We start from the raw sequence: 22,574 nt of genomic DNA, 5'->3' as shown, positions 1-22,574 counted from the left end.
AGTTTCTTTAGTAACAATAGTATGAATGTTGTTGTCTGATAGGTGGAGGGTGAGGTGGGATACTGCATTAAAGTTTGAGAAATTAATTGCAGGCAGAAAAAAGTAAGTGAGGGTGCACATCGTCCACTGCACGTGACAAGATCGTCCCAAATAAAACAACTCAATCTTCACTAAATAGAAAAGAGTTGAGAGAAGATATAGCTGAAACAGAGGTTTTAAGTTTAATAGGTAGATCAACTCATAACAGTCCATGCAAAGTGAAGAGGCAATGAGATTGTACAACACAAACACACAGCTTAGGCAGCAGATGGCAGTAGAGGGTGGATTTTAAGGACACTTGGACTTCCCCTTGGAGTTCTTAATCCGCCCATAGCAAGGGCACTCATGCTTGTTCCCATAAGTCCCAGACGGCACACACCCGCATTTCTCGCAGCATATCCCGCAGTACTTCAGGCACCGATCCTGCACCCCTGCTTTTGCACATCTACTTGCGCATTTCGAACTGCAAACACCTTTCACCCACAAAAAACAAACAAACAAACACTTGTCTCATATTCTTACAACGGCATGATATCGTTCTGTTCCAAAGAGTTTAATTTGTTACCTGGGGCAGCCAGGGAGAGCTGGAGGAAGGAGGTGAGAACGAGAATCCATGAAAGAAGATGAAGGAACTTCATTTTCCCGGGAAACAAACAGAGTGTGAGGAAATGCAGAGAAAGTTGTGGGATTTTGGGGGTGGTTTTGAAGGGGTATTTAAAGCGGAATTTGTTGGTTTCAAGGGGTGGAATTATTAAATGAAAGTGAAAACCACCAGCACATTCCAGACTGTCAAAAACCTTTTTTTTTTTTTCCCTTCACAGCAGTAAGATTCCTTCTACCATTTTAGGTTGTGGTGTTTTGTAGTACGTTCTTAGGAGTTTCGACTTCTACGTGGAAATAATTGCTATGGAGACCGACCAATCCTGGTTTGACATCTATTCAGTCAGCACAGTTTTGTGATGTGGACGCCTATGTGGCTTCCTTTCATTGCACCGTCGCCTTCACTTTCCACTACAGTGTCGAACAAACTCATTCTTGTGTTTTGAAAAATGGGAACATGATCCAGAAGATTCCCCTGTTTGACCCAGTAAAAGTAGTTTTAACATAGAGTTTGGGTTTTTAATGTAAAACCACGAAACGAGCTTGCAATGGGGTATGCGTTGAATCTATTACACGGTATAATAGCATCCCTTTGTGTCCCTTTGTGGGTTCAACAGCTCTAATTGTGCAAGCTAGATTTCTTTCTAAATTAGACAAGATCAAGCAACATTTTTTCCTCTTCAACGTCAATTCTCATAGCCATTATCAGTTTTGATTCGATATGTTATTGTCAGTCTTATGATTTTTTAGTGATAAATTTTCATACCCTAAAAAGAAATGTTTTGAGCGGTGCATTTCAAAAACTAAAATTTGAAAAAATTGAGAAATGATGACCTGAAAGTTGAGTTCCGTGTGTGATTCCGGAAGGTTGAAAAAGAATGGAAGTGAGAAGGAAGGCGGTGGGGGCTGTGCTCCTTCCTCCGTGTGGCTACAAAAAAGGGCATCCATGGGGTGAAGCTTCTGGAGGAAAAGGATGTTTCTTTCTTTAACTGCCTTTATTATCCTTTTTCGTTGTATTCTTCAAAAAGAAAATAAAGTTCAAATCAAGAATGAAAACGACAACGCTTAGTTGGCCTTTCATTCCATTTTAAATTTAAATTTTAGAGTAGAGTAAAATTCAACTGATATATGTTGAGATAGAATATGATATATATAGAGAGAGTTGAGTACATAAATAAAAGTGGAAAGATTACATAGACAGTAAGCAACAGCAATATCTCAACATATTCAATGCGTATGATTCTCGCTGCCACATCCTTCAACTTACATAACACTTCTTCATTCAATTCCATTAACAAATTTAAGCTTTAGTAAAAATTTGAAATGAAAACAAAAAGAGATTTTGAAACTTAAAAACAAAAGGAAAATCAAACTCAAACTGAAATGTAATCAAAATTAGATTGAAAAACTAGGGACTAAAGTGATATTTTTTTCGCAAAAAAAAAAAAAATATATATATATATAGAAATCAACATTATTACCATTAAAAAAAAAAAAAAACATAAACTTTTGGCGCATGCTTACCGCCGTTGATCATTGAACCGTAGACTTTACAGACCTCCTCGTTGCGAATTGCGATTCCTCTGAGTTCTCCTCGCCGATCTTATTTTAAAAAAAAAAGAGGCGACGGCGATTATCCCGGCGGACGGCGCCTTTTTGCAGAAGATAAGATTTCGCCGTCACATTTCTGTTTGAGTGTGGTAAGAGAGAGTGTTCATCTGGTCTTGTCGTGTCGTAACAGCTCCACTCCCAACCAACTAAAATCCGTCTTTGTTAAAATTCCCCGGTAAAATAACGTGCATTGCACGTGAGGGGTGACAAGTATTATAATTAATTCGATAGAAAAAGGAAGAACAGAAGGGCAGTGAAAATAACGGCTTAAGATGGGGAGCCCATCAGTTTCCGCGGCAAACTTGAAAGGCCAGATCTTTATCGGAAAAGAAGAAGAAAAAAACACATGATTTGTAGAGCTTTTTGAGCGAGGAAATTGTATTAGAAGAAAAAAAAAGGAAAATCCTTTGTGTTTAGTTTGGCGTTTCCTTCTTCCAAACGGCATCCTTTTATCTTCTCTTTTCTCTTCTTTATTTTCTTTATTTTTCGGTTTGGTCTCAATCTTTCTTACGCTTATGCTTCTTCTTTGCTTGCTTTTTAGCGAGCTTTGTTCTCACTGTCCCAGACTCCTCTGCTCTGCCACTCCCTTCTTTCTTTACTCCCTCTTTCTTTAACCCAAAACCCACCAATTTTTCTCCTCTCCTCTTACTGTCCTTTCGGTAATGGACAGGAAACAAGGGTTTTTCTCCTCCCTTAAAGACGACGTTGTCAGAGGCCTTTCTCCGGGCAAATCAAGAGCCAAAAGCCCAGTGCGGAGTACCTCTCCGGCCACCAGTTTGAGGCGCCGTAGGAAGGGCGGCCACCGCCTCTCCCGCCGTGAACTGTTGATTGGGAGATCCGGGAGCTTGAGGTCGGTGGAGGCATTGTCGCCCTTGAAGGAAGGCCCCGATGATACCGACGGTGAGGATTCCAAAATGGAAGGCAGATGGGCGCAATGGATGAAGGGGCAGCTCTGTAGAGCTCCTTCTGTTTCCTGCTCTGCCTATAAACGCTCCGATCTGCGGCTTTTGCTTGGCGTTTTGGGCGCCCCGCTTGCCCCTGTTCATGTCTCCTCTTCGGACCCTCTGCCTCATCTCAGCATTAAAGATACCCCCATTGTCAGCCTTTTTTTCTTTTTCTCTTCCATTTCTTTTGTTTTAAATCATTGCCAATTTGTTTTCTTCTCGAGACCCAATTCTTGATATCATCTAGCTATTATAGTCCCGGGGGGGGTCTGGGGAAGGGAATAAAATAATGGCTTGGCTTGGTTGATGTTGGTGGGATTCTTTGGTGTACATGTCTTGCTGCTGGTTTTTCTGGCAAAGGGATCGGATTCAATGCGTTCTTTTAATTGCAAAATATTTGGATGATTCGGCGGGGGAAAGCTAGTTTAGATTGATCAATTCCATGTTTACTTGTGTTACGGATTGTTCTTTTTAATTTGCTATAAGATTTTCTGTCTCGATGATGGTTGGATTTAGGATTTTATTACACTGAACTATAATCAATTGTTCTTTTTAATTGTTGAATGTTGATTCTTGGAGTTCATTGTTTGTCTCAATGACATAAACTTTCTGAATAGCATGGTTGGATGAATTCGCTTTCAGGAGACATCATCTGCACAGTATATATTACAGCAGTACACGGCTGCTTCCGGAGGCCAGAAGCTTCAAAACTCTATTCAAAATGCTTATGCCATGGGGAAGGTGAGAATGGTAGCTTCTGAATTTGAAACTGCTAACAGAGTTATCAGGAGCCGAAACTCCTCCAAAGATGCCGAGTCGGGTGGGTTTGTCCTGTGGCAGATGAATCCAGACATGTGGTATGTAGAGCTCGCGCTTGGTGGCAGCAAGGTTCATGCTGGTTGCAATGGGAGGCTTGTATGGAGGCACACGCCATGGCTCGGTGCACATTGTGCTAAAGGGCCTGTTAGACCTTTACGCCGTGCACTTCAGGTGAAGCCACAGAACGGCCATTTTCAGTCTATCTTCTCATTATCTCTGCCCTGACACGGTATTCGATCATTTTGCTCAAGTTGCTCCATTTTTCAGGGACTTGATCCTAAAACAACTGCAAGCATGTTTACCAATGCCAGATGCACTGGGGAGAAGAAGATTAACGATGAGGATTGCTTCATCCTCAAACTCTGTGCAGATCCTGTAACGTTGAAGGCCAGGAGCGAAGGGCCAGCAGAGATTATAAGACATGTTTTATTCGGTTATTTCAGCCAGAAAACTGGCCTCCTTGTGCACTTGGAAGACTCTCACTTGACCCGCATCCAAAACAATGGAGGGGATGCAGTTTACTGGGAGACCACAATCAATTCATTCCTCGACGATTACCGACCCGTCGAGGGGATTATGATTGCTCACTCGGGACGCTCAGTGGTAACCCTTTTCAGATTTGGAGATACTGCTATGAGCCACACCAAGACCAGGATGGAAGAAGCATGGACAATTGAAGAAGTAGCATTCAATGTCCCTGGTTTATCTGTAGATTGTTTCATTCCTCCTGCAGAACTAAGATTTGGCTCCATGAGTGAAACTTGTGAGCTCCCTCAGGATCAGATCATAGACACTGCTGTTGCAGCACAAGCATTTCATGCTAAAGTCGCCGCCCTCGACAAGTTAGACGACAGTAATGTAATCTGGAATACAGATGCGTAAGGCGAAGACGCGAGGAGGGCTCGACTGGACGTATTTTAGCAAGTTATTGTACTGATATAGCAAGCATAGGTGCATAGAAGTCCTGGAGATAATAGAGCATTATCATTCATAAAATTTTCCCCTGTTCCTTAGTAAATTGTCAATACGAAATTTCCTGCAAAGTCGGATCACTCTCTCCTTATAATCATTAAGGTTTGTCTTTCTTACCAACTGCAATCAAATGTGATCTGAGCAGTGTTTAGCTAATAAACTGAAGTTTGGAACGTAAGTTTGAGATTATTCAAACTTCATGAAATCTACCTTTTGTGTTGAACACTAATCTTAAAAGACCAGAAACCTTCAAATCAAACATAAATTACAAAGATGTTTATTAAGACACATCATGCAGACTGAACAATGTGTAATCTCATGAACCGTTGACCAGCATCTTGTGCTTGATCTCACAAGGCATCCAAAGTCAGCTTTGGATGCACTTGGTTGCATGATTGCTTAGTGTTGTATTCCCATCAAAACAATGATGAATTGATTCAATCTGGTGTTGCCATTATTGGGAGGTCTGAATTGAATTAGGGATTAGAAGGGGAAAAGGCAATAAAAGTAGTTATGGGTTTGATTGATGGGTTTGAAGAGGAAATGAGAAGGCATTATTGTGGTTAAACCATGCACTGTGGTGGTACGTAGATGTAAAATAATGGAGGCCCATGTTGGTTTCCTTTTTCCTTTTCCACGCTAACTTCAATTGTGTCGGATCCATAACTTAATGTGGGTTTGAATCTTAGTACAGATAAAGGGCAGGATGATTTCAAACGCTAAGGTACCTATTATTATTATAATGAGAAGACTAATGCCACCGACTCATTATTAAAACGCCCCTCCTTCCTTCCTTCCTTGCTTTTTCTCCTTGCTTTTTCTGGTATCATTGCATCTTTAGTGTCAGTCTCACTCACAAATTTAATTCCAAGTCTTAGCCCAATTCTTGCCACACCTAACCTAATCAACCCAACTCAACTCACATGATCAGACTTAAGAGTTCAATCAGAGTTGAGGTGTGGTGTATGCCCCAATAATTTAGTCAAGGACAGAGGAAAACACTGAGAAACATGAGGTGAAAGGGAAGAAGTTGAATAATGGTGGGACAGGTTCCTGAATTTTGGGCCAAGCTCTGAGTTCCGTCTTCGGCCACTGAATAAGCAAGCCCATGGGTGGAAGTGGAGGAAGCATTAAAAGAAGAAAAAAGAAAGATCTCCATCAATCAAGTGGGTAAAGTGGCCGGAAGCGCCAAGGGAAGGAAGGACCACAAACAAAATGATACATTTTTATTCACAGTTGAGCATGTTTCCAGCTGCGAAATCATAGTTTCAGTCTTCCCTCCAATTACCAACTGAATCCCCTGACGTTTGTGTCAGCTTCTTCGCACGAGACCCACCTTTTACTGACTCACTCAACATAAAATATGAACATCATTCTTCAGACCCTTCACTCCTTTTCTACCCCAAACCTTTCTGCAAAAGTTTCACATATGAAGGATCTATGCCTATGGGATATTTTATGTATAAATTAAACCCCAAATGGGCTCGTGCCTTTATTAATTCCAAGTATAGTAGTGAATCTGTGGTCCCTTTCCTTCTTTTCTGCAGAGGGATCCATCCAACCGGTGGACTGCACATTTTTGTACTTCATATCGAATATTTTTGGTCATTTATTTTATTATTTATGACAAATCTGCTTCTGCACATTATTTGGCCATGCCATTTCCCAACTGGGAGCCCATTCTTCTGTGTATATCTTCAAATCTTTTCGAATGTTGTTTGAACTTCGAAGATAGGGGCAGCTAGCTGCCTACCTGGTTAGCTCCAGATGTTTTTCAGACAATATGATGACAAATTTTACTAGGGAATCTCAAACTTTTGTTTTTCCTGCCTAATTCAATCTCCATCGAAATCTGAACTACGAGATTTATTAGTAAGAAATACATCTCTATTGGATCTTTTGGTGAAACCACGAACAAAACCACTAGACTAAAACTTATGCTTAGCGTGGACACTATCATACAATTGTGGAGATTCGTAGTTTCTAACATAATCTTCATCTTCCTCTTCATCGTACGCTAACAGAGAGTACTGGACTGGACCACCAGGTTAGCTGCTTTCTGACGTGGGAAGCACTTGCCCACCCATCTCACCCTTTTTTTTCTTAGTTTCATCGAAAAACTCTCTAATATGAATGTGTGGGTATATACGAAGAATCCAAAGTTCTATCTTTTTTGTCTTCTTCATGTTGATTTTGTAAGAGAAGTTACGGTGGTTGATATGGGAACTCGAGACCTGTAAACAATATGAGTTCAATCATAGAAACTCGAGCTTCCATGCGCCGCGTTGCTCTCCCTCATTCAAAAATCAAACCCTCCCTCCCCCTTCCTTTTATCCATTTTCATGATCTATCAAACCCTAAAGCCACACCCTTTCTTTCAAAACCCTAAATTCTTCAGCACAAAATGAAAAAGAACACAAACCCCATTGCCATTGCCACCTCCACTAAGCGCTCAAAGATGAGGTCGTGCACCAATTCCCTTTGTTTCTTCTGTCTAATGAAGGAGACCCATGTTCCAACAAGAAGAGCTGGAATGAAGCAATGTTTGAGTGAGTTACCTTATAGTGACGACCATGACCATGTCCTTGTCCTAAGTGCACTTTGGCACATAGCCATGGCTCAACCAAATGACAAAGAGTATCCCTCTCTTGGTGTGTTTGAATGCATGGGAAGTTTGATCCAAAGGGGCCTCAAGGACAAGGATTGGGTTCTTAGGGACCAAAACATTTACATCCCCTATTATGCAGCTCATGTTATTGGATCTTACACCATGCACAAGGCTGAGTTTGCAGAGAAAGCAGTGGAATCAGGAGTGATTCCACCATTGATGGAGCTTTTGAGAGGGAAAATGAGCTGGGTTGAACAAAGGGTCAGTGTTAGAGCACTTGGTCACCTTGCTAGCTACAACTCAACTTTTGAAGCTCTTATTGAATACCAAGAAGAAATTGTCAAATCAGCCATGGAGATTGCATCCTCCTGCCTTGATTTAGTGTATGAAAAATTTGTAGGATCAAGTGAAGAAAATAGAGAGAAATACCACAGAGATTTGCTCACAAGAGGTGTTGGTGGGAGAGAAATTGAGGATAGAAAGGCAGAGGAATGGGCTAGCCAACTTCAATGTTGGTGTCTTCATTTGGTCAAATGTTTTGCTTCCAAGGGGATGTGCTTGAATCTCATTTGCAACAACAACCCAATTTTCTTGAGGGATTTGTGTGGAATGTGGGGTGGATTGTCAAATTACACCTCAACTGGTGGAGTTGGGCTCATAAGAATCTTGAGTTACAATAAATTTTCAAGGAAGTTCATTGCTGAATCCACACAAATAATTGAGACCCTCTGCAATTTGTGTAGATCTTCAGATGACTGGCAATACATTGGCATTGAATGTCTTTTGCTCCTTCTCAAAGACCCACAAACCAGGTACAAAGTCATTGAAATTGCTGCGTTTTATCTCGTAGATTTGGTGGAAATTAGAAGGCTTGGAGATAGAACAAACATTAATCTAGGTGAAGCCATCACACAAGCCCTCCTATCAGATTACAACCAAATGGAAACACAATTCCTCAAGAACAATCAAAATCTCCAAAGGGTTCTAAGAGAAGTATGGGTTCTGAAAGTGGAGAGGAAAAGGAAAGAGAAATTGTTATGTGAGGAGAGGCTTGAAGAGAAGAGGGCATTGGTGAATCTCATAAAACAAGCAGCCAATGAACTGTTTCGACTGGGGGAAATAGAGGCCGCTATGAGAAAATACAAAGAAGCCTTAGATTTGTGTCCGTTGAAGTTTAGAAAGGAAAGAATGGTGCTTCACAGTAACAAATCACAATGCCATTTGCTGTTAAGGGATCCGGATGCAGCCATCAGTGACTCAACTCGAGCTTTGTGTTACTCAAATCCAACAAATTCTCACGGTAAAAGCTTGTGGAGAAGATCGCAGGCTTATGACATGAAAGGGTTGGCAAAAGAGAGCTTGATGGACTGCATAATGTTTGTGAATGGTGGAATGAAGATGGAGGCCGGCAATGGAACGGGTGAGAGTAAGAGAATCAAGATCCCATATCATGCAGCTAGAATGATTAGCAAGCAGATGGAGGCAGCATGGCTTTTTGCACCAGCTAGATTAAAGAAATTGGCTTCAAGTCAAGAGAAAAAAGCTGAAGATTCTTCCAACAACAGCCGTGAGGGCCATGGAATTACCATCAGAACCATGACTATATAAACAAATCGTATCTGGTACGCAACTAGTTTTATATTTAGTGGCCAACTTTCATTAAACAAATTTTGGAGTAATCAACATGGGTTTGTAAACTTCATGTTTAACATTTTGTAATGATGATCTTATGGGAATTAACCTAACAAAAAGCCTCAACTCTGAGAACCATCAACATTTTCTTCTCCAAAATGTCACTAGATTTTGAGGAAATCAAATAATATTTCTACTTTTTGAGTATAATAATACTGATATCTACAGGTTTGTAAGATGAAAGTTGTTCCTTTAGTACAAAAGACGTTAAGAAGTTCATAGAATTTTGAATTGATTATGAACCTATTAGATAGTTTAGAGATATATTAAAAACTTTTAAAAATTCAAAATCATTTGTGGTGCTATATTCTAAATAAAATATCATTGGCCCAGTATAACTCTCAAAATTGGTACTTTTTATCATTTAAGGTTACAAAAATAAAATAAGTGGGCATCCAGAAAGGACCCATTTTTGTCACTGGGGAAAGTACTACACGGAATAAACTCTTCATCAGCTAAATAAATTTTGGTAAACAACAGTGACTCGAGTATCTCAAGTTTCAACTATGGCTACATGCATGTTACAAAATGTTTAATGTACAAGAACCTGTGTGGTAAAACAAAGATGTCTCCATTATGGCTCCGATCATCAATCATTGCTATTCACGTCATACACCGAGTACGCTACCAGCACTTGGTGAAGAAAAATAGCTTCTCACAGCACACGAAGTAGAACCAAAACTGCAAAAGGAAAGAACAGATATAAGCCTTCAAATTCCTGCTAAGAAAATTGCGCCAAAAGAAAAGACATTCCCTCCTCTCCCATCCATATCAAACAGAACACCTAAAGAAATATTTGAATGTGATGTTGAAAAAAAAGAGTCAAACAACAATGGTAACATGTCAGAACATCTAAGATAGGTTATAAATACAAGATAAGTCTGTGATCCCACATCCACATCAAAAAGTCTTCTCTCTGGAAACGTAATAAATTTATTACGCTTCGAAGAATTCAATGTGACGATCGAAGTATCATTTCAACAAAACCATGCTTGGTCTTTCGCTTATGAATCAGAGAGTTGGTGGCAAGGAAATGAAGCATCCAACGACACAAATTCTACAGACAATGTGAGATCCCACATTGGTTGAAGGGGGGAACGAAGTGAGGAATCTAAAGAGTTAGGTAATAAATAAGAGGGTTAATAAAAGTGCAGAGAATCTTGCGCTCAAGTTTCCCTGTCATGAGACAAAATATGATATTACTTATTTATTCAACTTATAAAAGTAAGTTGTCTTTTATGAAATGCACCTCTGTGATCCAAAAAAGAAAGAAAAAAAAAAGTAAGAGAAACTCTCGTACTAAGGGAATTTATGAGTTTCAAAAGACTAACATTATGAGAATGATGAACCATGGGAAGCACGTTCATACGTACATTCTCTATATGTGAATATCACCTGCAAACATACTCCAGCACTTTGATGCAAAGGAACTCAAAGATACAACTTAATTAAACAGCATTTTCTCAGAATTTAAAGAATGAATCAAACCGTATTCCAACATTCTAATATACATAACCTATTGCTTCTTGAGACACAAATATAAGATTAAAAAATATGCCATGAAGAATAAAGCCGGAGATATAAAAGAAAAGCTTACCAATTGAGATAATAAGAATTGTTAAGAATGTTACTTGAACAGGCCTACTATACTGCATTTGATATAGAGACCTCTGAAACTGTCTTTTAATAGATCCGTACCAGCCATAGAGTTGCTTATCATAAAAATCATCACAACTATCTAAGCAACTCTTACTTCTTCTTTCATATCCAACAATTATACCCTACATGGAAAGAAACAGAAACTATAATCTAGTAACTAGATCAGAAAATCTAGCTCATAGTCATAATTATGGAAACAAACCGATTGAAATAATCACAACAATTGATAGAATGCTTACCCTAGTTGATTGAGAGGCTTGCAACAACATCGGATTAGTTTCTTGATGCCTATCTACTACTTTCAACTTCCAAAAGGCATTCTTTTGCAACTTGAATTTTGATGCAGAGTCAACAGTATTTAAAAACCCCGAAACACTTGGTATCTTTCGTACAAGTTTCTGGGTTTGTTTATTAAGAGAACATGGTTGGAAATCAACCCCTGAAATTGCAATCTTCCAGGAACCAATGTCAGGACTAGCGCTAGCTGTCCTCCGATGTCCATGGGACTTCTTCTCTCTACACTCTTGAGAACCCTGTTCAATTGATTGAAGAGATTTAATTGAACAAGCTGGGGCTGATCCTTCGTCCATCGCCTGTGGGTTTTCATTCTCACTAACAACATTTTTAACAACAGTTTTGCCTTCACCTGCGGAACGTCCAGAAAGAAACAACGCAAGTTCATTGCTTTCACCTTCATCCAGCCGCATCCAAGGCATTGAGGATTTTCCCTTTGATTGAGAAAACTCTTGTAATGAACTTTGAGTTTTTAATATCTGATCCTCAATTGCTACAATAAATTGCCGGTGCCTATTTCTCGGATCTTCATTTGTGCTGTTAATATAACTCGCTTTCACAGCTCGTTCAAACTCCTCTAACTGCGTTGACATCACAAGTTATAGCTATTTTAGAAAAAGCAAGAGGGCGATCATCAGAATAAGAAAGAAACTAATACAGATTATTGAGGGAAGAAATGCCTCAACTCAAGCTGAGGAAATTAGTTAGCCAAACGTATGGAACGCAGAGGGGATTCTTGTGGGGATGGGGAAGGAAATTAGGGAAGAGATCACCTGCCATTTGGTGGTGCCAAGAGCAGTGCGTAAATCCCTATCGAGCTCATCATAGTTCCAAATGCTGGAGCCATCTTTCATGGCGTGTACCCAAGTTCTATATGTCGATTCTATTCTGAGATACATAAACGAAAAAAACTCTGACCCATGACAATCCGATCAATTGACAATAGAGGACAGCAAACAGAGAATGGAAAGCAGGGGAGGAATATCCCTTGATATACATTCATAATCCGGGCTAAATCTAAATCCAGAAAAAGATAAGGACAGACACCAGAAAGCCAAACAAAAACAAAATCTTGGAGAACGAGAACCCTTTTGCTTCCTCCACATTTTTCTCAACAACAAATACCACAGGCATCTTTCTCGTCATTAAAACAAAATCACAAGTACAAATCATCTGTGAACATTTTCAAAACGTAAGAGAAATACCGAGGGAGAAGAATGTACCTATCGGCAGATTCCTGAACTTCCTCCGCGGCTGAGAAAAACGGATCCTTTTCCCAGCGATCAAAACTCGAAGCCATATTCCTTTGTACGAAAAGGGAAAGAAAGAAACCCTCACAAAAGATTAATAGTAAAACTGAAAGGAAAATGATACACAAAACGAAAATCTCTAGCCAATTTGGCACGGAGTAGAGAACTAGAAACAATTTGGAGAAGAAAAATGCAGTAGAATCATGGAGAGGAGGAGGGCGCAAGGAGGAAACCAGTTGGGGTCGTTGAAAGAGACGAGAAGGAGTAGTGGCGCGTGGAATTAACAAAGGTGCAGAAGGCTGAAGGCGGGCGTCATTTTGGCCCCACGATTCTCAACAAAGCGCGTCGCCGACGGAAATCAACACTTTCCCGCTTCTGAAACGCGCGAAGGTAAAACAATTTTTTTTTTCTTTTGATTCGACGCAGTTTGTTACCTTACGGACGATGTTCAATGGGCCTCATTTTATATGGGCCTATAAGTCCATTCATTGTTGATGGGTCTATATAAGCCCGTTACTGTAGATGAGCCTATAAAGCCCATTTATTGTAGATTGGTCTATAAAAGCCCATTTATTGTAGATGGGCCTATAAAAGTCCATTTATTGTAGATGGGCCTATAAAAGCCCATTTATTGCAGATGGGCCTCTTGCTGTGCATACATTTTGACAGAGTGCAAGATTACTGCGACGGTGGCGCCCCTGGCAGCGCGGAGAGGCGACGCCGACAAACTCAAAGCAGGCCTCTGATAGAATCCGGAGCCCATGCTTTTCGATATGACGCTTAGGGCCTTACCCCTCTTAGGAACGCGGCCAAGCATGGCCATCCCGAGGTTGTCAAAACCCTTCTGGAAACTGGTGCGCCATGGAATGTGCTCTCTCCTTCCACTCTCTCTGCTGGAGGTTTTGCTCTGGACACTGGTCGCCAGGAGGACTTCCAAATTCTTCCTGCTTTACTGCCTGACTTGCTTGCTTACTCTGGCGGCTAATTAAAGTGACAATAAATCCAAGTAGGTATGAAACTTAATTCTACGAGGTGCGATATGTCTTAAATGTCATAGCTGCGCTCGATAATTATTTGAAGAATCTTGATCATGAATGGCTATAATTCAGAAAAGCATCAACCTTATTAGTTGTTTTCTTGTCGGCATGGTTGATATCAGCAATTGGCTGGATTTGTGTCGTTATTCAAAAAGTCAATAGTTTGTTCTCTAATCTCTGTAATAGTTGAATAAAAAGTTGTTGTAGATCTCAAATGAGAGTGCATCCAATTTAGACAACCAAATTTGAAGTCACAAACTAACTAGGGTGCATCCAATTTTCAGTAGGGTTTCCAAATGGGAATTCTTGATTGATGTTATGAACTTTGACAAAGAAAGCAAGCAAATCCACTAGAATTCTGTACAATTATTTTCTTTCTTTCCATTTTTCCTTTCCCATGAATATGATATGGTTAAAAGGGTAGAGTTCGAATTCAACAAGCCCCCCTGCGAACACATTGGCGAGGACAGGCAATACAGATTAAGGTGTTATAAAGGAGAAGACAGGTTTCAATTTCATGGAAGATTCTTGCAGGTCTCAAGTCCAGGTGAAGGCAATGGGGCTACCCACATTGTGTTTCCCATCCGACCATTCCAGACGAGCAAAGCTCTCAGACCCCGACGGCATTGCAGAAGCAACGAATGTTACCGTGTAACTCTTCTGCTCATTGGGCTTCGCAAAACTCAATGATTCTGGTTCAACCATAATCTTCACCGACGGGCTTTTCGACGTTACAGAGACCTTATACGTCGATGGGGCACCCTTGTTGGTCAGAGTCCTTGTATATTTTACGGTGGTTGGTGCGGTGCCTTCGGCGCCGCCTTTGGTGGAAGGGGTCTCTAATGCAACGGCAAATGACGGGTAGTTGAGATCCTCCAATTTGTAGTTCTTGTTCCCACTGCAGGTGAAGTCTTTCTTGCTGATTACTTTGATTTGAAATGAGCTGTAGTTTAGGGCGCAGAGGAAGGCGAAGTAGTCCTCAATGGTGGCATCGTAAACGAGGCCGGGATCGAGGGCGGCCGTTGGATTCACATGTCCGGCTCCGATATCGAACGGCGTCGATGGTAATCCGCTGGATACGTCTTGTATTGCTTCGCCGGTTTTGTATGTTGAGTAAGCTGTGGTCATTAGAGCAGATCTAATGGCGGCTGGGCTCCAATCTGGATGAGCGGCTTTTAGAAGAGCGGCTAATCCGCTAATGTGAGGGCACGACATTGATGTGCCAGAGATGATGTTGAAAGCCACATGTCGCTTATCGCTGTCTAAGCCTGTTGGTCCGACGCCGCTGGTCCATCCAGCCAGAATGTTCACTCCCGGTGCTATTAGATCGGGTTTGAGAATCTGCGGAGTTAGGAGATTCGGGCCTCGAGAACTGAATGCGGCCACCAACGGCGATGGTTGAACTCCCAATCTTGTGCTGCCGGCGCTGATTGTTGCTGTTGGATTAGCGTTGGTGGAGATGTAGCTCTTTATTGCGTCGCCCGTTTTCTGGCCAACGGCCGCCGCCGGCAAGAGATGTGCATCGGCTAATTGTTCCTCGCCGTATGTTTCAGTGTTGGCCAGAATCATCCCTGCACCGCCGGCGTCTTTTACGACCAACCCTTTCTGAACTCGAGAGTTCCCTCCTCTGTCACAGACGACTATTTTTCCGGCCACCTTCGCCGGATTCAGAGTACTGGTCAAACAAAGGCTGCCACTGGTTGAATTACTCGCATGGGCTGCATATACAATTGGTATTAAAGAGTCTGACAAGGGCTTTCCATTGTAGAGCGACTGTCCTGTAAACTTCTTCCCATTTCCAAGAGTAACATATACAGGGAAGTCTCTGTCCAGAGTCCCAGCGCCAACAGTGGTTATCCACGGCGCAACGTTGGACAAACTACCTGATGATGGCCCACCATTTCCAGCAGAACATGACACAAAAACTCCCTGAGCCGTAGCAGAGAAGGCGCCAATGGCAACATTGTCTCTGTAGTAATCAGGGGAAGATCCACCAAGCGACAAGGATAGAACATTGACACCATCTTCAATGGCCTTATCCATGGCAGCCAAAATGTCAGAGCCGAAACACCCTCCAAGCCAACATACCTTATATGTTGCAACCCGAGCTTCAGCCGCCATACCTTTTGCAGTTCCTGCACCGAAACCAAAGAGGCTTGCTCCGGTCACGGCAGATCCAGCAGCGGTTGTTGAAGTGTGACTTCCGTGGCCATCGTCATCCCTCGGCGATTTGGACTCTTGGGATTCGTCAATTGCACCAAATGCCGCTTCATAGCCCTTTGAAAAGTACCTGGCTCCGATCAATTTCCTGTTACAACTAGATGAGCTGAAGTTTTTACCCACTTCGCACTCCCCTTTCCAGCTTACAGGCACCGGCCCTAGCCCTGTATCATCGAAGCTCTCCAATTCAGGGCATACACCGGTGTCAAGAACACCGACGATCACTTCGCCGACCTTCACCGACGCCGGGAAGAAAGAGACGCTCTTCTCAAGTCCAAGAAACTCAGGCGTCCGTGTGGTATGGAGGTCGTATTTCAGTTCCGGTATGACAGCCAGAATTCCTTCTTGCTTCTCTATCAGCTTAGCCTCCTCCACTGTCAATCTTGTGGAGAAGCCATGAACCACTGTGTTGTAGTAATAAAGCGTTTGGGCTGAATCAGAAACTGACTTCAAAGAAGAATCATACCACTGGAAATGATCATCAAAGGCTTGTGGCATATTGGTTCTGTCCATATGAATTATGTAAGTCTTCTTCTTCAACTGCTGACTGCTCTTCTGTGCTGCTGCAAACGAGCAGGAACAGGACGAAATCAAAAACAGAAGAAACCATTGCGAAACTCTGCAAGTTTGAATCTTCATCTTCTTCTTCAAACTCTTGTTTTTTTCGGAGGAGGAGAAGAGCCTTTAGCTAAATAATAGTTCTTCAAACTCTTCGTCTTTATTGTGGTTAGTGGGTCCATTCCAATCATGTCCACCTCCGTGTGGAAATAAAACGTCAATACTTCTTCCTTATTTCGTTCCAATTCAATGCCTTTTCAACAATAGTAACTTTTTCAAATCATTCCTTCCACAATTTTCAAAATCAATTCCCATAACCTTGGTTTATATGATATTCCATTTTGGCCAGCCTTAATACATGTAGTTTGGAACATAATTTTGCATAATTACTCACTAATTTTCATAAAATAAAATATGAAATTTAATGCCATGAAAAGAGTACCTACTATCGATGTATCCAAAATTAAATGATAATCGAGTTCTTATTGCAATTTCAATGTAACTTGAAGAAAATAATAAAGGAGGTAATTAATGCATGGACGGGAAGAAGTGTATCCTAAGTGGGCTATTAAAAAATAATTGAATGCTTAATATTTATGAGGAATAAAAATGGGTAAAAAAGAATATATACGATAAAGTAGGTGTGAACTCCTATTTATAGATATTCAAATTTGTAAGCCCGATATGTGTTTAGGGCAATAGAAGTCCACATTGGGCAGAGTGATTGATGGGCACTGAATTATTTGGCCAAATCTGCAATCAATTGTGGTGGGTGGGACACTCATCTTTCCATTAGCTAATAAAGCTGTATTCTTTCCTATCGCTGTGCATTTCTTTTTTATTACCATATTTTCTCCAATCTGTAATCAATTGGAAGGTAATGTTTAATGATTAGTACAAATGAAATTATTTAATGGGCAGAGCGAGAGGGCTTTCAGTGGTAGGCATCCACTAATCACTATCTCGCCTTACCATTTCGCCCATTTGGTAGTCATCTTCATCTCCTCCTCTCAATTCACACCAATTCACCCCAACTTGTATTGATGGCGATGTCTACAAGTGTGTGAACCTACTCACTAAAATCTTCCCTCTTCGGTTTTCAAATCATACCCATACCATTCATTCTCATAACTTTATTTGTTTTCTTTTGCCCCCGTGTTTTAAGAACATTGCTGATGTTTTTATTATTATGGGTATTTTGATTTAAATCATGTCAAAGGATTTAATAAAGAAAGCTATGACATGTAGGCTTTGTCCATATGAATAATGATAATGAGGCAAAAGATTGTCGTTATTCAACCCACCCACCCACTATTACATTACGTAATCAAAGTTTGTGATAAACTTTATATAATAAATCAACACAAGTGGATATGTAAATAAATAAGAAGGATAGTTTTGGAAGATTTCCTTAAAATTTTTGAAGGGGTTAGACGAACACGACTCTCCATACTGGTATGATATTATCCACCCACAATTATGATATTATCCACCCACAATATATGATATTATCCACCCACTATGAGCACGTAAGTTCTCCTGAATTTGCTTTGAGTTTCCTACGAGACCTCGTGTCAATGGAGAGGATCATTTACTAAATTAGCTTTACTGTTTAAATTAGGAAATAAATAATAAATAAAATAAATTAAAGTGGGAAATTAGCTGGAAGGGGTCCACTTTACTTTTGGTGATTCCGAGTTTGCTGCTTTATTGGACAGAATATCCACAGCTTTCAATTCCACACCCGGCATCAGATCATGAACGCTCCAATTAGTATATTAATATTTGTTTTATAATACCATGCTGAATCAATTAATTAGACATAAACAAAAATAAATTAATTTTTAAAAATTGAGCTACGAAAACGGTGTAGTCTAAATTTAGGGCTAAATTATTTCTGTAGCTCATTTAAATCAAATTAATAGATAAAACACAATGATAAAATTTTATTGAACTTTAAAAACAAATTCCAATTAAAGAGTTATATGTAGGTTTAATTTTTAAATTCTAAAAGTTTTATTTGAGCCAAGTTTTTTAAGTTTTAAAATATTTTTTTCTTCAAGTTTAATCATTCATATTAGAGATATTATTAAATCTTATATTTTGATACTCTGTTGAATATGACCGCTCATCACAACCAACCATTATTTAATTTTCACTTTAATTTCTAAAAAAGAAAGCTAATGTAAAAGTGACTTTTAAATTTTAAATTCAATTATTCGATCCCAATTTTGTAATTTACTTTTTGAAAGTGAATGTAATAATAATTCACACATACTTTTGAAAAGAACGAATATAATAAATTATAAGTGGATTTACCTAAGTTCTAAAGCAAAAACATTAGTAAGTGGAAACTAAAATTATATTCAATATTTTACGTATTCATATATATTTGGAGTGGCAGCTATGTCTGAGTATTAATTAATTTTAGGATAAGATTTGATAAATTAGGAGCGCGACATTAAAATTGTCAAAATACTGATTTAAGTTTAATTAGTCGTGATAAATGAAAATAAAAAAGGTCCCAATCTCATATATTTATGTCATCCAATTAATTTGAAGAATGAGACAAATGAACAAAAGTTTGGTTTCAGACTTAGATTCTTCGTAAATTCGTAAATTGATAAAAGAATGTGGTCCAACATTTTTCATAATTTATTTAAATGTTTTTATTTGCATTATTGTATTATTTAGTCAATGCAGCAGTGTAAAACGAATTTTATGGCTCCAATTGGATAGCTGTTTTTTTCCACGTTAATTTATTATTTAATCCCAATAATTTTTGTTTTGATAGAATTATTGCACATGACACGCGTAAGATAAATAAACGATGCAATTAATTAATTTAAAATTAATAGTAACTCGTGAATTCAATGTACATTTTTTTAATTATAAATTTGTTATTAGATATTATTTTTTAATAAAAAAACATCTTTTACTCTAAATTAAGATAAAGTATTCTCCATGATACTTTAATGATATAAAGAGATATAAAGAAATGTTGCATCAATATTGATCATGGACGAGACTCTTGGTCTTATTTTTGTGTAATAATGAAAATGACAAGGGAGCTTATAGGGCTTAAAAGAGTTGTTCAAATGTCAGGGTCCCAAAAGAAATAATTCAATGGTACAGTTGTATCAAGTTGGATCAATTAATTTTATTTTTTATTTGCATTAATCGTATTTATTTTTCTTTTTCAATCAACAAATCACAAACCATCTTTGTTTAATGGCTTGAACTAAGAGCTAACATTTTCAATTATTGAGTGATTTGCCTCTTCGTAATTGATAACGAACCTATCAAATTGTTAATTAATCAATACACGTTCCAATTTTCAAATAGTGACACAAAATATATTGAATTTTAATTATCTAAAAAATTAAACTTTATAAAACAATAGGATATTGGAGGATATAGGGCCTCATTTATGACGAGGCTTTCCACTCTTAGTGGTCATTTTTTTCCTTGCAAGGGACAAATTCATAGGTAAAAGAAATCAAATTTTATTTATGATGTTCCAAGACTGTCTTTTCGGCATTTGATTTATTAATCCAATACAATTCAATTCACTCAACTAAGTTAGTTACATAATTTAATTTTAAGCTCACTTAATTAGGTTAATCTAAATCTAACTCAATTGATTATCAGATAAGATATTATATTAGGAAAGTTGAAGAGGGTTAAAACAAAATATTAGGGTTTCATGTTCTTGGGATTGAGCCCAATGATCGACCCAGGCCTTTATCTAGCGTATGCCCATGTGGGCTTTAGACCCGCATCCATGACGAAGTAGGCTTGCCGTTGAATATTCTGCTTTTGATTTATTCATGCTGAGCTCACTGAAATCACTGAGCGAGAAGACAGAAGCGCGAAAAAGTTCGTAGGATATGGTGAATAGCTTGCGTCGGCGTTGTGGCTGGCTTCTGCGGCCGGTCGTTGCCCATATCGATACAACCACCAAAGCTTCTGTCTCTGCTAAGATTCGGTGGAGGTCGTATTTCAGTTTCGGGTCATCTCCAATGAGATTCAGAGTCAGAGAAAGTAAAGTTCCTTGCCCAACTATCTTGGAAACTATTCGGTATCGATTCTTTTCCTCAGTTTCTGCATCGAAATCAAGGATTGGATTTGTTGGATGGTACATGAGGAAACTCGACACTCACCCGTTTATCACTAAAAGTATCACTTCTTCGCTCATTTATGGGGCTTCTGACTTGACCTCTCAGGTAGAAGATGGTTTTTATGACTGTTTGCATTTCGTTTCCGCCTTCTTTCAGAGTTTTTATTTTCTCATTCATGGTACAGTTCGTGAATTACACGCATGTCATGAATAAACGAGATTGAGTATTGGATAAGACAATTTTATTACTGTACATAGCGTTTTGGAGTAGAAATGTTATATGAAAGGAGGAAGATAGGCATTTTCTGGTGAGTGAATTAGGACTTGAGAGACATCTCAGATGAATTGCCTTATCTTGTAAGCTTCTTACCTTTTATATTTCATTATCATTTTGGTTTTGTTTGGGTTCTATCTGTTTTACAGGGATGGATAAGGATGTCTTCTTTTCTGGGCCTTTTCTACTTATCCTTAACCTCTTGTTCCTTGTATTTCATGGCCATTGATGAATTTGGTTCACTTGTTCAACTTTCTTCAGTTTTCTACTACACCCTTCATGGAGGCAGCTACACCCTTGCAATTTACCTTCTTATATCCTCTTGTTCTGGTTTATTTCGTCTTCTAATTGTTTGGTTTACTTATATTGTGTTCAGATGATTACAATGCCATCTCCTGGCTCTTTTGACTTAATAAGAACAACACGGATGACTGCTTATGGGTTGTTGATATTGGGGCCATCCCAGCATTTGTGGTTTAATTTCATGTCTACAATCTCACCAACACGAGATTTATTGTCAACTTTCAAGAAGATGTTTCTGGGGCAGGCTGTGTATGGACCTATTATTACCTCTGTTTTCTTCTCCTACAATGCATCGTTGCAAGGTAATTAGAAAGTGGAAGTTGTAGAACTTAAGATAATCTTTCAATGCCTTGCCATCAGTTGGTAGTGAAAGCCCCTCTGGCTTTATAGGCTCAACGAACCATGAACTGATGGAATTTATAACGTTTTGTTCTAATGTCACTCCTGTAACGCAGGCTGTGAAATATAATTCTGAATGCACTATTTTCAAATTCAGGTGAAAGTGGCCGTGAGATTGCTGCTAGATTAAACCGCGATTTGCTTCCAACAATGTTAAATGGGCTGTTGTATTGGCCAGTCTGCGATTTCGTCACATACAAATTTGTCCCCGTTCATCTACAGGTATGAACTTGGTACTCATTATACAGATCCGAGATGCTGCGATATGTAATCTTTGTTTTGATCGCTCAACTTAGCTGTTTGCTCATAACCACACAGCTAGAAGTCTTATTGAGTTTTGGGACATTGATTTTGCAGCCATTGATAAACAGTTCGTTTCAATATGTGTGGACCATTTATCTGACATACATGGCAAGCTTAAAAGCAGTTGAGATCAATTGAAGCAGTAGTAGATTTGAAGAGAGTGCCCATTTGTTTTCAGGAATCGGTTCCCTTATTCGTCTGTCTTGTTTGACAACAACCCTTGTGAAGCAGCAGCCTTCTACACTGCTTGGTAAGTAAAGCAACAACCCTTGACTGCTCCTTTTATGCAACTTGTGAATGGCTCTTATTATTCACATTCAGCACTGAATTTGGATGTGCTGCTCCCACAGGAAGGAGAAGCTCTTCAATTCAAGGACTTCTTCTACTTCGCGTGAAGGCCTGCAGTGTTTGTTTGATTATGTAAATTTAATGGCGATGAACCAGCAATGACTTTATTATGTTCTTTGGTATGTGAAATCTATTCCTTAGACATTTTGAGCATCATCTTCTATCTTTTTCTCTTGTGAGATCCCATTTCGGTCGGAGAAGTGAACAAAACATTCATTCTAAAGGTATAAAAACTTTTTCTCATGGGCGCGTTTAAAAATTTTAAGAAAAAATCTTGAAAGAAACTTTCAAAGAAAATATTTATTAGTGGCTTATGCTATTACACCTTGGACTTTAAAAAGTTAGTCCAAAAATTTGAAGGAGCAATAAAAGACTTGAAAATTTGATATATTAATCATTCATGGAGATTTCTTTGGTCACTAGAGATATTAATATCGTAATTAGGGTAATAATCCCTAAATTAATGTGAATTGATTTTGCCCTAAAAATGAAGGAAAATTTATTGGATGCCATTTGACAACGTC

General features: G+C 39.2%; 6 protein-coding genes across 7 annotated transcripts; 3 read left to right on the top strand and 3 right to left on the bottom strand.

Annotated features, from left to right (window-relative positions):
* Window positions 1-141: 141 nt before the first annotated feature.
* LOC111462598 (peamaclein-like) lies at window positions 142-745 on the bottom strand. Its single transcript, XM_023106227.1, has 2 exons — window positions 605-745; window positions 142-512 (listed from the first exon to the last, which is right to left on the bottom strand). The coding sequence occupies exons 1-2, from the start codon at window positions 675-677 to the stop codon at window positions 328-330; spliced, it is 258 nt and encodes an 85-aa protein (XP_022961995.1). The 5' UTR covers window positions 678-745; the 3' UTR covers window positions 142-327.
* Window positions 746-2,494: 1,749 nt separating this feature from the next.
* LOC111462595 lies at window positions 2,495-5,163 on the top strand. Its single transcript, XM_023106222.1, has 3 exons — window positions 2,495-3,347; window positions 3,837-4,184; window positions 4,281-5,163. Exons 1-3 carry the CDS (start codon window positions 2,913-2,915, stop codon window positions 4,893-4,895), a joined length of 1,398 nt encoding a protein of 465 aa, XP_022961990.1. The 5' UTR covers window positions 2,495-2,912; the 3' UTR covers window positions 4,896-5,163.
* A 2,013-nt stretch (window positions 5,164-7,176) lies between these two features.
* LOC111462748 lies at window positions 7,177-9,353 on the top strand. Its single transcript, XM_023106470.1, has one exon. The coding sequence runs from the start codon at window positions 7,390-7,392 to the stop codon at window positions 9,199-9,201; it is 1,812 nt and encodes a 603-aa protein (XP_022962238.1). The 5' UTR covers window positions 7,177-7,389; the 3' UTR covers window positions 9,202-9,353.
* Window positions 9,354-9,620: 267 nt separating this feature from the next.
* Window positions 9,621-13,730, bottom strand: LOC111462527. Of its 2 annotated transcripts, XM_023106120.1 has the most exons (5): window positions 12,462-13,730; window positions 12,012-12,126; window positions 11,184-11,819; window positions 10,883-11,066; window positions 9,621-9,966 (listed from the first exon to the last, which is right to left on the bottom strand). In XM_023106120.1, the coding sequence occupies exons 1-5, from the start codon at window positions 12,536-12,538 to the stop codon at window positions 9,941-9,943; spliced, it is 1,038 nt and encodes a 345-aa protein (XP_022961888.1). In that variant the 5' UTR covers window positions 12,539-13,730; the 3' UTR covers window positions 9,621-9,940. The 2 variants fall into 2 exon arrangements, with proteins under 2 accessions (XP_022961888.1, XP_022961889.1); XM_023106121.1 differs by lacking the exon at window positions 12,462-13,730 and having other exon boundaries at window positions 12,016-12,126.
* Window positions 13,731-13,814: 84 nt separating this feature from the next.
* LOC111462526 (subtilisin-like protease SBT1.7) lies at window positions 13,815-16,589 on the bottom strand. The gene has a single exon (XM_023106119.1). The coding sequence runs from the start codon at window positions 16,382-16,384 to the stop codon at window positions 14,063-14,065; it is 2,322 nt and encodes a 773-aa protein (XP_022961887.1). The 5' UTR covers window positions 16,385-16,589; the 3' UTR covers window positions 13,815-14,062.
* A 3,399-nt stretch (window positions 16,590-19,988) lies between these two features.
* On the top strand, window positions 19,989-22,203 carry LOC111463001 (PXMP2/4 family protein 3-like). The gene is made up of 5 exons (XM_023106831.1): window positions 19,989-20,529; window positions 21,074-21,302; window positions 21,497-21,621; window positions 21,757-21,952; window positions 22,053-22,203. Exons 1-4 carry the CDS (start codon window positions 20,194-20,196, stop codon window positions 21,838-21,840), a joined length of 774 nt encoding a protein of 257 aa, XP_022962599.1. The 5' UTR covers window positions 19,989-20,193; the 3' UTR covers window positions 21,841-21,952; window positions 22,053-22,203.
* The last annotated feature ends 371 nt before the right edge of the window (window positions 22,204-22,574 follow it).

Source organism: Cucurbita moschata, unplaced genomic scaffold (genome assembly GCF_002738365.1).
Source record: "Cucurbita moschata cultivar Rifu unplaced genomic scaffold, Cmos_1.0 Cmo_Scf00027, whole genome shotgun sequence".
Lineage (NCBI taxonomy): Eukaryota > Viridiplantae > Streptophyta > Magnoliopsida > Cucurbitales > Cucurbitaceae > Cucurbita > Cucurbita moschata.
Note: the sequence above shows the minus strand (reverse complement) of the source record. Positions and strands in the feature narration are given on the sequence as shown.

Coding starts and splice junctions, on each gene's coding strand:
- LOC111462598 (XM_023106227.1), bottom strand. CDS start 677: ATGAAGTTCCTTCATCTTCTTTCATGGATTCTCGTTCTCACCTCCTTC. Junction 513..604: donor GCTCTCCCTGGCTGCCCCAG/GTAACAAATTAA, acceptor TGTGGGTGAAAG/GTGTTTGCAGTTCGAAATGC.
- LOC111462595 (XM_023106222.1), top strand. CDS start 2,913: ATGGACAGGAAACAAGGGTTTTTCTCCTCCCTTAAAGACGACGTTGTC. Junction 3,348..3,836: donor GCATTAAAGATACCCCCATT/GTCAGCCTTTTT, acceptor ATTCGCTTTCAG/GAGACATCATCTGCACAGTA. Junction 4,185..4,280: donor CTTTACGCCGTGCACTTCAG/GTGAAGCCACAG, acceptor TCCATTTTTCAG/GGACTTGATCCTAAAACAAC.
- LOC111462748 (XM_023106470.1), top strand. CDS start 7,390: ATGAAAAAGAACACAAACCCCATTGCCATTGCCACCTCCACTAAGCGC.
- LOC111462527 (XM_023106120.1), bottom strand. CDS start 12,538: ATGGCTTCGAGTTTTGATCGCTGGGAAAAGGATCCGTTTTTCTCAGCC. Junction 11,067..11,183: donor AAGCCTCTCAATCAACTAGG/GTAAGCATTCTA, acceptor CTTTCCATGTAG/GGTATAATTGTTGGATATGA. Junction 9,967..10,882: donor AATTCTTATTATCTCAATTG/GTAAGCTTTTCT, acceptor TTCCTTTTGCAG/TTTTGGTTCTACTTCGTGTG.
- LOC111462526 (XM_023106119.1), bottom strand. CDS start 16,384: ATGAAGATTCAAACTTGCAGAGTTTCGCAATGGTTTCTTCTGTTTTTG.
- LOC111463001 (XM_023106831.1), top strand. CDS start 20,194: ATGGTGAATAGCTTGCGTCGGCGTTGTGGCTGGCTTCTGCGGCCGGTC. Junction 20,530..21,073: donor CTTCTGACTTGACCTCTCAG/GTAGAAGATGGT, acceptor TATTGTGTTCAG/ATGATTACAATGCCATCTCC. Junction 21,303..21,496: donor CTACAATGCATCGTTGCAAG/GTAATTAGAAAG, acceptor TTTCAAATTCAG/GTGAAAGTGGCCGTGAGATT.